The sequence below is a fragment of the Hyla sarda genome, chromosome 4, assembly GCF_029499605.1.
Source record: "Hyla sarda isolate aHylSar1 chromosome 4, aHylSar1.hap1, whole genome shotgun sequence".
Taxonomy (NCBI): domain Eukaryota; kingdom Metazoa; phylum Chordata; class Amphibia; order Anura; family Hylidae; genus Hyla; species Hyla sarda.
Window position 1 is genome coordinate 398,908,032 of NC_079192.1, and position 12,666 is coordinate 398,920,697.

General features: G+C 42.0%; 1 protein-coding gene across 2 annotated transcripts in view; it reads right to left on the bottom strand.

The window, feature by feature from the left end:
- The window catches only part of RIC8B (RIC8 guanine nucleotide exchange factor B), a 74,513-nt gene that overhangs the window by 42,708 nt on the left and 19,139 nt on the right, over positions 1 to 12,666 (bottom strand). For both annotated transcript variants that reach the window (XM_056517312.1, XM_056517313.1), the window contains exons 3-4: positions 11,673 to 12,281; positions 2,936 to 3,030 (exon numbers count right to left, since the gene is read on the bottom strand). In XM_056517312.1, the coding sequence (XP_056373287.1) occupies positions 2,936 to 3,030; positions 11,673 to 12,281 (704 nt within the window). The remainder of the gene's footprint in view (positions 1 to 2,935; positions 3,031 to 11,672; positions 12,282 to 12,666) is intronic.

Below are 12,666 nucleotides of genomic sequence, written 5' to 3' on the forward strand. Positions count from 1 at the left end.
AGATTCCTTACTCTGGAGGACTGGTCCAGTCCTCCATAGACAAGCCATTGATTTGAATGGACATGTAATGCTTCATTTCACCTGTGGGGGTGCTGCAGGGAAGCTGAACACTTGCTGACAGTTTCCCCCACAGATTAGAGCTGATCGCTGTGGGTCGCAGTAGAAACATACCCGGTAATCATATTATTATACCAAGTCGGAACGCTGTATCGGCAGGGGGTGTCACAACTTTTGACCACCACAACTTTTCAAACAGGTGTCCGGAGACTCTTGATCTTTGAATAGGTGGAGGACCTAGAAGTGCAACCCCAACCCATGAGAAGATCAAGAGTCCCTTCACATGCGATTTGGCCAAAATGTTGGACCTTCATACAGTAATGCATGACATATATTTCCCACGCGTTTCACTTTTTATATATCTTTACACATTTTCCAACACTGAACAAAAATTAGAAGTCTTATTATATTAATCACTGTAGACAGAGGAATGAGGATATTAATGGGAAATGAGAATGAACTATGGTCAAAGAAAGGAATCTGCTGACGCACTAAAGTTAATAGAATACGTCAGGACGAGAGCAATTGATGATAATTACAGGAAAAAAAGCCATAACATTAAGAAAACTGGACACAAGATAAATGGTGGATGTTTTAACAGAGGTCAAACCCCATGTGAACTTATGTAGCATCCCGGCTCTTCAGATCTGCATGTACTCAAAGAGGAGATCACATTAGCTGCTCTCCACCATCTGAGGCTGGGTTCACATCACGTTTTCCCCCATACGGGAGCGCATACGGCAGGGGGGAGCTAAAATCTCGCGCTCCCGTATGTCACCGTATGCGCTCCCGTATGTCATTCATTTCAATGAGCCGGCCGGAGTGAAACGTTCGGTCCGGTCGGCTCATTTTTGCGCCGTATGCCGTACTTTTTCCACGGACCTAAAACTGTGGTCAACCACGGTTTGAGGTCCGGTTGTAAAAGCGCATACGGAGCAAAAATGAGCCGACCGGACCGAACGTTTCACTCCGGCCCGGCTCATTGAAATGAATTACATACGGGAGCGCATAGAAAGCATACGGGAGCGCAAGGTTTCAGCTCCCCCCTGCCGTATGCGCTCCCGTATGGGGGAAAACGTAATGGAAACCCAGCCTGATACGATGCAGTAATAAACCTTTGGCTTTGTGATCAACCTAATCCTTAGCGCCCAGCAAAATTCTAGGAGCTTATATTGCTTAAATTCAAATGTATAAAAAGTAAGTGACCATAGTGACAGCTGCAAACAGATAGAACGTTATAGAACGTTATTTAAAGGGGTGTTTCCAGTGTTTGCTAAAAATAATTGAAAAAAAATAAAAATAAGGCAAACTTACCTACCCCTGGTAATTCCCAGCTTCTGTTCGCTTCTGTCCGGTCCTCTGATCTGGTCTATTCTTACGGCTTTTGAGATGAGCGCTTGGTGCAGGACCTGCCCACTCATCCAATCACTGGCTTCAGCTATGTCCCATCTCAGGCAGTAATTGGCTGAGCAGGTTCACCTGAGAGAGCTGCTCTTAGAAGCGGAGAAAAGATCGGGGGACTGGACAGAGGTGAACAAGAGCTATGGGGAATTTTTATTTATTTATATATATATATATATATATATATATAGATAGATAGATAGATAGATAGATAGATATTTATTAATTTTTATTTTTAAATGTCCTTTTTACATTCATATCTAAGGGTTTGTTTTTTTGCAGGACAAGGTGTATTATTCAGATATTGGCCCAGATTTACGAATACCTAGACAGTGCAAACTTAAAGGGGTACTCCGCTCCTAGACATCTTTTCCCCTATCCAAAGGATAGGGGATAAGATGTAAGATCGCCGGGGTCCCGCCGCTGGGGATCCCCACAATATAGCAAGCAGCACCCACCTGTAACTGCTTCCGGAAGCGCTGGAGGTTCTCTGGCTAATTCCTCCCGACCACGGAAGATCATGAGGTCACGACTCCGCCCCCGTGTGAAGTCACGCCCCGCCCCCTCAATGCAAGTCTATGGGAGGGGGCGTGACGGCCATCACGCCCCCTCCCATAGACTTGCATTGAGGGGGCGGGGCGTGACATAACACAGGGGCGGAGTCGTGACCTCACGATCTTCCGTGGTCGGGAGGAATTAGCCAGAGAACCTCCAGCGCTTCCGGAAGCAGTGGATGGGATAGGGGATAAGATGTCTAGGGGCGGAGTACTCCTTTAAAGCCTTATAACACAGGCTGATATCATACTGTAAGGCTAGGTTCAGACTACGAAATCTCTGGGCAGAACATTTCTGCCCGGAGATTCCGAGTGCGGCCAGCGCTGACTGAATCAGTCGGCGCTAGGACCGCGCGGACACTGCAGTCTCAAATAGACTGCAATGTGTTCTGCACGTATTTTCGCCTGAAGAAAGAGCAACGCCATTCTTCAGGCGGAAATTTCCCAGCGGATTCACAAATTCCGCTTCACAAAATCCGAAGTGTGAATTTGTGAACAGAAACCCATTCACTACACTATACATTTTAGCAAGCAGAATTTCCGCCTGCAATTTCAAAGCGGAATTGCAGGCGGAAATTCCGTCGTCTGAACCTAGCCTAATAAGGTAAGCGAACAGCTCGTTCTTTGGCTGATTGATTCATTTTGACAGATAAAAAAAAAAAAGGGAGGGGGATGTAGGAATGAACTGGCAACTGACTCTGAATCAGAAAGGAGAAGCTCTACAAGGACTTTCATTCTGGTGGTCTTCAGATGCCCTTGTATCAAATGAGACCACCACTTTTACCGGCAAAAGCAGCTGTTTGTTGGGAGCGGTGGTCACATTCTGTAAGGGGTTGTCACCGAGGTATAATTTTCATAACAAATTATGGGTACTCGGACTCCCTGGTGTTTATAAAAGTCACAGATGCATAGTATGGACTAACCTGTGCAGCTCCTCTGTTTTGTCTTCAGATGGACCCCGGGATAGTACGATATGGCGTAAAATGGCAGCCAAGTGGCGGAACTGATGAGCATCACTCTGTGCAAAATAAAGATGGGGGTAAAAAATAGTCACAACGATCAAATAGCATAACATTAACACCAAGGACAAACTAAATTTTTATTAAATAAAAAAAAAAATAAATGGCACATGCTTGCGTCAAAGGTTTCATTTTATACGGGGGAAAATGTTTATTTTTATTTCCTCTCGTTTTTTCCAGAAAAATGAAAAACAAAATTGTCATATGTTCTTTTATAATGATAAATAGTCTGTTTATTACGTGGTATCTCGAACTATATAACATTTAGACCTTCGGGAAAGACACCTAAGAATCTTAACGCATTCTCTAATATCCCTTTTTAATAGAAATAAGGGTGGATTCACACCACGATTTTTCTATACAGTTTTTGGATACGTTTAAAAAAAATATATTAAAAAAACGTATGCAACCGTACAGCAAACCGTGGTCATAGACTTTCCATTCAAAACCGTATGCACCATATTGTATACAGTTGTCTCAGTTTTTCAAACCACACGGTTTTTTACTTTTTTTTTTGCAGGACAGAAAACCGTGGACTAACGGTTTTTGGTCCGGGTGAAAAACCGTATTAAACCGTCTAAGTTTTTTTTTTTTTTTAACATGGGAGTCAATGGGAACTGTACAGACCTGTATGCGTGTATGATTCCATCCAGTTTTCACCATACGGTTTTTGACTTTGCACAATTTTTTTTCTTGGAATTTCAATCAAACAAGTGAAACTTTATTCATAATGGAGTGAAAAGTTCAAAACGTATACATTTTTTTTCTTAAACGGATGCAACCGGACATCATTTTTCAAACCGAATACAGATAAAACTTTGTACACACGTTTTGATACAGTTTAGTCAGGTTTTGAGGAATCCAGTATTTTATCAAAAACCTGATAAAAAAAACTGTATTGCAAAAACATGGTGTGAACCCACCCGAATTCCGAAAATGAGGCAGATAAAATTTCATTTATATTTCGTGCCTTTGCTTTCCTCAATTCTCTTAAATTTTTTTAAAGGGACCGCTCCAATGTTAAACCTCGCTATGTAGTATGTTCCATTCGTAGCAAAAATAAATAAAAAAAAACAAAAACAAATTTAGTTTAGTTTATATACTAGTCAATCTTTATTTTAGGCATTATACTTTTATATACACTCCATTTTATGTTCCCAGTGTAACAAAAAGATTTTCAACTTTAAAAAAACTATTCCACTTTTTAAATGTTTTCTAAATATTAAAAAATTTTCTTGGACAAAAAACTAAAACATAAAAGCAGGAGAAGAAAAAAAATTTCCATAGCTTTCCGGAAATGTCCGGAAATATTATGCACTGGGAAAAGCTCCAGGCACATATGTATCCATAGGCCACCATGCACCCAACAGTGTTCCTACTATACGATCAAATGATCCAAACCTGCATTTTTTAAGAAGGAATACTGTACTGTGCATATATAAGAGCAAAAATGCACCATAGTATAGGGCGGTGGTTCTTAACCTGGGTTCAATCCCAGTGGTTCGGTGAGTCAGTCCCGGGGGTTCGGCGGGGGAGGTCGCAACAGGACAGGCAAACCAAGCAATTACTTGGGGCCCCGAGCTGAGCCGGTGTTTGCCTGTCCTGTAGCGACGAGGCAATTCCCCCCCCCCCCCCCCCCCCCATCACTATTAACTCCCTGCGGCCCCGTGTTGTTTAAAAACACAAACGTCACTGACTTCCCGTGCGTGCGCCCATGAAAACGAAGGAGGAAGACGCGTGCTGGACAGCTTGGTAAGTGACCATCGGCACGTCATCTTCTGTGCTCCGACCACCGGTCCTGGGACCTACTGCTATAGCCGGAGCGGTGGTCGGAGCACTGAAGTGGGCAGTACACAGGCATACAGCCTCCAGCCATACACTGTATGTTGGCTGTCCGGGAATGCTGGGAGTTGTAGTTTTGCAACATCTGGAGGTCCGCAGGTTGAAGACTACTGGCTTATATAATGTGGGGGGGGGGGACACACTGCCTGCCCAATGTGGGGAGGGGGGGGGGGGGGGGGGAGACACTGCCTGCCCAATGTGGGGGGGGGGGGGGGGAGACACTGCCTGCCCAATGTGGGGGGGACGGACACTGCCTGCCCAATGTGGGGGGGGGGGGGGGGGGACACTGCCTGCCCAATGTGGGGGGGGGGGGGGGCATTTCTGAACTGGTCTCTGACAACAGCAGAAGTCACTGATTTGCAGTAAATATTCATTATGTTTTTGTGGTAAAATCCTGTTTTCATGGTTTTGTTCTTTGTTCTTAATGGTTTTGTTCATTTTGTGCACCTAGGTATAAATATATACCTCAATATATACCTCCTATGTTTTGAATTTGAAAAAAAATCATATTTAAATTTTCCAATTAAGAAAGGTTCGGTGAATGCGCATATGAAACTGTATGGGGTTCAGTACCTCCAACAAGGTTAAGAACCACTGCTATAGGGGATAACTAGCTCATCAGTGGGTGTCTGATCACTGGAACTCCACCCTTTACGGGAACGGGTATAAAGTGAATGGAGTGTGCATGCTCCACCTCCACTCCATTTATTCTGTATGACAGACATTTATCAAGCGATTTAGTTTAATTTTTTTAACTAAAAATGTCGCACAAATGTCGCACCTGCGACTACGCGATTTTTCGTGCAACATTTTGGCTGGAAAGCGAGAAAAGCAAGTTTTCCAAAACGTAACTACGTAGTAATAATTTTAAAATGGACTACGGGTAGTCAGGTATTTATTAACTGCGACAGTCGCAACTGCACAAAAAAAAGTCGCAACAAGGTTAAAAATTGACTAAATTTACTCCAGCTCAAACATGGAGCAGAAAAAGCTACTACCAGAGTAAAAAAGAAAAAATTGCTTATGTGAAAGAAAATTATCAACGGGCTGAAACCAGTTCATAAATAAGTCGCACATAAGCAAAAAAAAGTAAAGAAAAAATTACTAAAAAAAAGAATACATAAGCAAAGATTGATAAATGTCCCTCTATAAGACTTCTGGACATTGCCGGGCACTAAACTTGGCAATGATTTCAAGTCCCATGGATGGTGAATGGTGTGGTGGCAGAGTATGCACGCCGCAGCTTCATTCACTTGGGGGACAATTGATCTCCGACATTATGATAGTGAGAGTCCCAGCAGTCAGACCCAAACCAATCAGCTACTTATCCCATTTGTTCTCTATTGAAGAGAACTTTGGAATAATCCCTTTAAAAGCAACATAAAGTGCAGAACAAGAAGCGTGCGGCCATTCAATAAACTGTGCAAAGAGTTCAGCAGCAATAAGTCACCAGACCCCTGGATAGAGGATCCATTTTTATTTTTTTTTAGAGGGGGGCTGGTATACCTCTTTAAGCTACATCATTTTCATTAGCCTGTTTAAGAGGATATAATTTTAGTACATGAACACACAACCCAATACAATTACTTTACCACAGAGCTGGTTGGTCAATGCACTAAAAACTTGTCTACTTGTCTAAAACTTCTTGGGTCGTCATCCACTGATGTCTAAGGGCATCCTCTATGCACGGCCAAATTGGTTTGACCAGTTGGAACTATGTCGTCCTGCGATACTACAGCTAAGACATGAAAAATATATAAGCTTATGCCCCTGGGGAGAACCAGTCACTGTGTATTATCATCAACAGGAAACTGTGGAAGTCAATTAGGACCTTTCATGTCCATTGTGCATTGTTATGTCACGTCAGGCTAATGTATACAGTGGGTACAATGAAGTCTATGCTGACACCACATCTCATAGGATGAGCGGAAGGGTGGGGAGCACCAAGATATATCCTTACGCTACATATTATTTCATGAAAAAGAGTAACTAGGCATCCCCGGAGGACCACAAGTGATGATATTTAACCCTTCAGGATGGGATATAAGAGATGGTGTCTCAGCATGCCTAGGGGCCTTTAGTTGCCATAACAAACCACTGCATCATGTGACATGGGGCACCAAGGAGGCCTAGATGCTGCATCACGGGGCACCAAGGAGGCCTAGATGCTGCATCACGGGGCACCAAGGAGGCCTAGATGCTGCATCACGGGGCACCAAGGAGGCCTAGATGCTGCATCACGGGGCACCAAGGAGGCCTAGATGCTGCATCACGGGGCACCAAGGAGGCCTAGATGCTGCATCACGGGGCACCAAGGAGGCCTAGATGCTGCATCACGGGGCACCAAGGAGGCCTAGATGCTGCATCACGGGGCACCAAGGAAACCTAGACGCTGCATCACAGGGGTGATCCCCGCTGCATCGCTAAAACGTGGTGTGAACGCACGGGTACAGAGGTCGAGCCCACAGTCCCCACCCAGCTGCAATGATGATCATATAGCCACAACTTTGAGCCCATACTATTACCACAACATATTGGTGGAGATTTATCAAAACCTGTAAAGTTGCTGAGTTGCCCATAGCAACCAATCAGATTGCTACTTTCATTTTTAACAAGATCTCTACAAAATGAAAGAAGCGATCTGATTGGTTTCTATGGGCAACTAGGGATCGACCGATTATCGGTATGGCCGATATTATCGGCCGATAATCACGATTTTGGGCATTATCGGTATCGGCAATTACCTTGCCGATAAGCCGATAATGCCCCGCCCCCCGCACCGCGAACTGTAAAAACTGTAGGACATTTTTAACTACAACCATTTGCAAAAGAGCTTAAAAAGGGGTACTCCGGTAGAAAAAAAATGTTTTAATTTTTTTTATCAACTGGTGCCAGAAAGTTAAACAGATTTGTAAATTACTTCTATACATTTTTTTTTTATCTTTCCAGTACTTATTAGCTGCTGAATACTACAGAGGAAATTATTTTCTTTCTTCACAGAGCTCTCTGCTGACATCACGAGCACAGTGCTCTCTGCTGACACCTCTGTCCATTTTAAGGACTGTCCAGAGTAGGTGAAAATCCCCATAGAAAACATATGCTGCTCTGGACAGTTCCTAAAATGGACAGAGATGTCAGCAGAGAGCACAGTTGTCATGATGTCAGCAGAGAGCACTGTGTTCCAAAAAGAAACGAATTTCCTCTGTAGTATTCAACAGCTAATAAGTACTAGAAGGATTAAGATTTTTTAATAGAAGTAATTTACAAATCTGTTTACAAACTTTCTGGCACCAGTTGATTTAACAAAAAAAAAAAAAATTTAAAAATGTAAAGTTTCCACCGGAGTACCCCTTTAATTTTTTTAAATGCTTTGAGGCAATAAACAGAAAAAAATAAATAGAATTGTGGTGAAGGTGGATGTGTAAGTGGATAGAAGGTGCAGAATTATTGTGATCTGCTGTGGCGCTGCCTTATAGAGATCGAGATAGAGTTCCAGTCGAATGAAGTAAAATCTCATTTATTAGTACAAATGTTCACACTGAGGAATTGGGGCGGAAATCAAGCAGAAATTTTCTGCCTCAAAATATTGTTACTTTTCCACAAGAACAAGAACTCACAGAGATTTCGCGCAGAATTCTACACGCGGAAATGAAAATTTCAAGCGGAGGAGGAGAAGAGTATTATATATATATATATATATATATATATATATATATATATAATCCCAAAATAAAGCAGCACTACTTATCCAGTCCAACCAAAAAATTGGTGCCAGCGTCCCAAAGGACTTGATCAGAGTCCATCCAAGATAAAAACCAGATACAGGTGCAGCACTCCAACAAAATAAGTGATTTAATGTCTCATGTCAGCATTACAACGTTTCAGCTCCTCCTGGAGCCTTTTTCAAGCATGGTTCAAGGATGCTTGAAAAAGGCTCCAGGAGGAGCTGAAACGTTGTAATGCTGACATGAGACATTAAATCACTTATTTTGTTGGAGTGCTGCGCCTGTATCTGTTTTTTTATATATATATATAATTACCCTCTTTTTTTTTTTTTCATGCGAAAATTCCGCGCCAATTCCGCGTGGAAATGATTCTGACTGGGAAAAAAAAATTAACATTGATCTCTATGGGAGTAAGATGCTGATTCCGCCTGAAAGAAAGAACATGTTCTTTCAAGCGGAACAGACTTCCTCGTCAGAATTCTGCTTGAGGAAATTCCTCAGTGTGAACTGAGGGGCAGAAATTCTGCACAGCTCTATGGGGATTTTCACTGCTGAATGAATTGGAGAGGAAATTATTCGTGGAAATTCCTCTCCAATTCCTCAGTGAGAACATACCCTAAAAATGAGATGACAGACGTATAAGACGCGTTTCAGGGGCAAGTTCCCCCTTTCTCAATTACAGAGATATTGTCTAGGTACATCCAGTAAATGAATGTAATTTAAATAACAGAAAAAGGAGCTAAAAGCAAAAGGTCAGGGGTTGGCCCAAAATGGGGCGTGACAAATGTGGTAATGTACCTCATTTTGATAGATAAAAACATGTCTGAATCTCAATGTGCATGGTGAACATTTATATTAAATTAAAACAGCACATACATAGTTTCTTATAATAAAATGTATTGTTTACATAGTGATTTTTAAATGTAGATGTATTGTGTTGCGATCGCTCCCAGAGCGAGGATTGGCTGTTTGGTGTCCAGGACGAGGCTTGGAATCCATTGTATACATAATGGCTTGAATAGTCCGTGCTGTTCCATTCATAAAATCAGGTAACCAATCCGCTGGAAGCTGAGTTTGACGTCATCTCTTGAACAGTATTTATATAGTCACGTGTTCAGAGAGCGACCAATGAGCGGTGCCCGGACTGAGTCATCGGAGAATGGGCAGCCAATAGTATTACCGCCGACGTCTATGGCGGCTTTACACATTATGAAAAATTTCCAATCTCTTAATTTTAAAAAGCTTGTTTGACCAATTGATTTTGTGCTTACCTTAGGGCGCGCAAGTTTAATTCTTCCAAGGAGACCTTTTCAGCCAATCAGGTTGCAACTGGAGTTTTTTTTGTCTTTTCATTTCTTGTGTTGAACGTATGTATAAACACGTAGCTGCAACAGCCAATCAGCTTGCTCGAGCCGTAGTCTCGTGCCCAATCAATGTGATGTTCCTTTTGTTCATATTTGGGGGGAATTATGAATGAATCCTCAACATGTTATGTCCTCTGGAATGTAGTTGTCTTGATATGGAACGGGTATCAGATTGAGAGATGGGGTTAGGCGGTATACTCAAAGACTCAGTCCGGGCACCGCTCATTGGTCGCTCTCTGAACACGTGACTATATAAATACGATACTCTGTTCAAGAGATGACGTCAAACTCCTCTTCCAGCGGATTGGTTACCTGATTTTATGAATGGAACAGCACGGACTATTCAAGCCATTAGGTATACAATGGATTCCAAGCCTCGTCCTGGACACCAAACAGCCAATCCTCGCTCTGGTAGCGATCGCAACACAATACATCTACATTTAAAAATACATTTTATTATAAGAAACTATGTATGTGCTGTTTTAATTTAATATAATACATGTTCACCATGCACATTGAGATGCAGACATTATTTTATTTATTGAAATGAGGTGTATTACTCCATCTTGGGAGCTGACCCCTGACCTCTTGCTTTTAGCGCCTTTTTCTGTTATTTAAATTACATTTTACTGGATGTACCTAGACAATATCTCTGCAACTGAGAAAGGGGGAACTTGCCCCCAAAACGTGTCTTGAATGTCTGTCATCTCATTTTTATTGTACTAATAAATGAGATTTTACTTCATTCGACTGGAACTCTATCTCGATCTCTGAAAGGCAGCGCCACAGCAGATCACAATTTTTCTGCACCTTCTACTCATAACTTTGCCGACCTCAGACCGAGTACCACCCGGGCCAGATCCTGCAGGCTGCAGCCGGAGATCATTCATCTGACCCCATGCGGAGGGGTGATACGCTTTTACCAAGCCATACCCCAGGTGAGTGCAACTGACACTGGGGTTGGTGTTTTGGGTTAAGCCCACGGAATTACGTGAGGCGCTGTCCTCTCCTGTTTTTTTTCTCTTTTTACATTTTTCTGTAAGTGGATAAGACACACGCAGACCACCTGGTATTTAAAGCCTAACTCTGGTGGCAGGATATCTGGATATATAGGGATTCAGTACAGACTGTTTAAAGGGGTATTCCAGGGGGAAAAAAAACTTAATTTTTTTATATATCAACTGGCTCCAGAAAGTTAAACAGATTTGTAAATGACTTCTATTAAAAAAATCTTAATCCTTCCAATAATTATCAGCTGCTGAAGTTGAGTTGTTCTTTTCTGTCTGACAACAGTGCTCTCTGCTGACATCTCTTCTTGTCTCGGGAACTGCACAGAGTAGAAGAGGTTTGCTATGGGGATTTGCTTCTACTCTGGACAGTTCCCGAGACAGGTGTCATCGGAGAGCACTTAGACAGAAAAGAACAACTCAACTTCAGCAGCTCATAAGTACTGAAAGGATGAAGATTTTTTTTTTATAGAAGTAATTTACAAATCTGTTTAACTTTCTGAAGCCAGTTGATATATATATATATATAAAAAAGTTTTTTCCTGGATAACCCATTTAAGACAGCCAACGATACAGATGCAATACAACTCCCAAACCTCACACAGTTGCCCTTATGGTGACGTATGTTCAGTTCAACAGATCCACAGGAGGTCCGGACATTTATTGCGTCTGAAACCTGCTTGAAAGAAGGAAAAATCCATACCTCACTGTGGACGTTCCAGCTGTCCAGCGTCACATTAAAAAGCGCTTTTAAAGCCTCTATGGTGCAGTCCGTCTCTTGCAGAGATAGCGCGGGGGTATTTATTTCAGAAACAGCCTGATATTTCCCTGCCCATTGAACATTCAGAATACTTTCCAGGGTTTTGGTTAGTAGGGGCAGTCCTTGCAGTTCTTGTTTTAACTGAGCCCTAATGTCTGTGTGTAAAAGAGTAAGCAGAAAGAGCAACCGCAGATCGAAGCAGCGTATGTCGCCCACTGAACGCCCGTCCATGCATTTTTCCAGCAGCCTGCAAAGACCGGCAGCAAAGTTCAGGTCCAGACTCAGCTTTTGCGCCACGGGACTATTAAAGACGATATTGCACAAACACTTTAATGCCTCCACAATGACGGGGAAGTCGGCGGCATCCCCCAGAGTTTTCACTTCAGGGTCCAGCTTTGCCATTTTCATCAGGATTTCCATATTTTTCTTTGTGGTCACTGGAGCTAAAACCTTCTTATCTCTGGAGAGGATGCGGAGAGCTTCCAAGCATATAATCTGACAGGATGTGCTCGCTCCTTTATCCAGGACATCAAAAAGGGCTTCACAGAGTTTCTGCAAAAATTGTAAAAGAGAACCAATGTTAAAAATATATTTTTTTTTGTAGAGAAAAACGCCATATTGCCATACTGTGTTATTACTCCTGAAAATGTATGCAAATTGTCTTTATGTCTCTGTAGGGCCATCTATAGGTAACTACCAAAAAAAGAAAAAAAAAAAAAAAAAAAAAAAAAAAAAAAGAGAAAAATAGCCAGCACAACTACCTAATACATGGGTGCACACTGCTGTGGCAAATACAAAGTATATAAAAATAAATAAACAAAAAAATAAATAAAAAAAATTTAAAAAAAGCATCAACTGCCGAGCAGAGAAGTTCATGACGAATTGAATTTATATTAAGTTCGCTCATCTCTAGTAGTTGCCTATATACAAAAAAAAA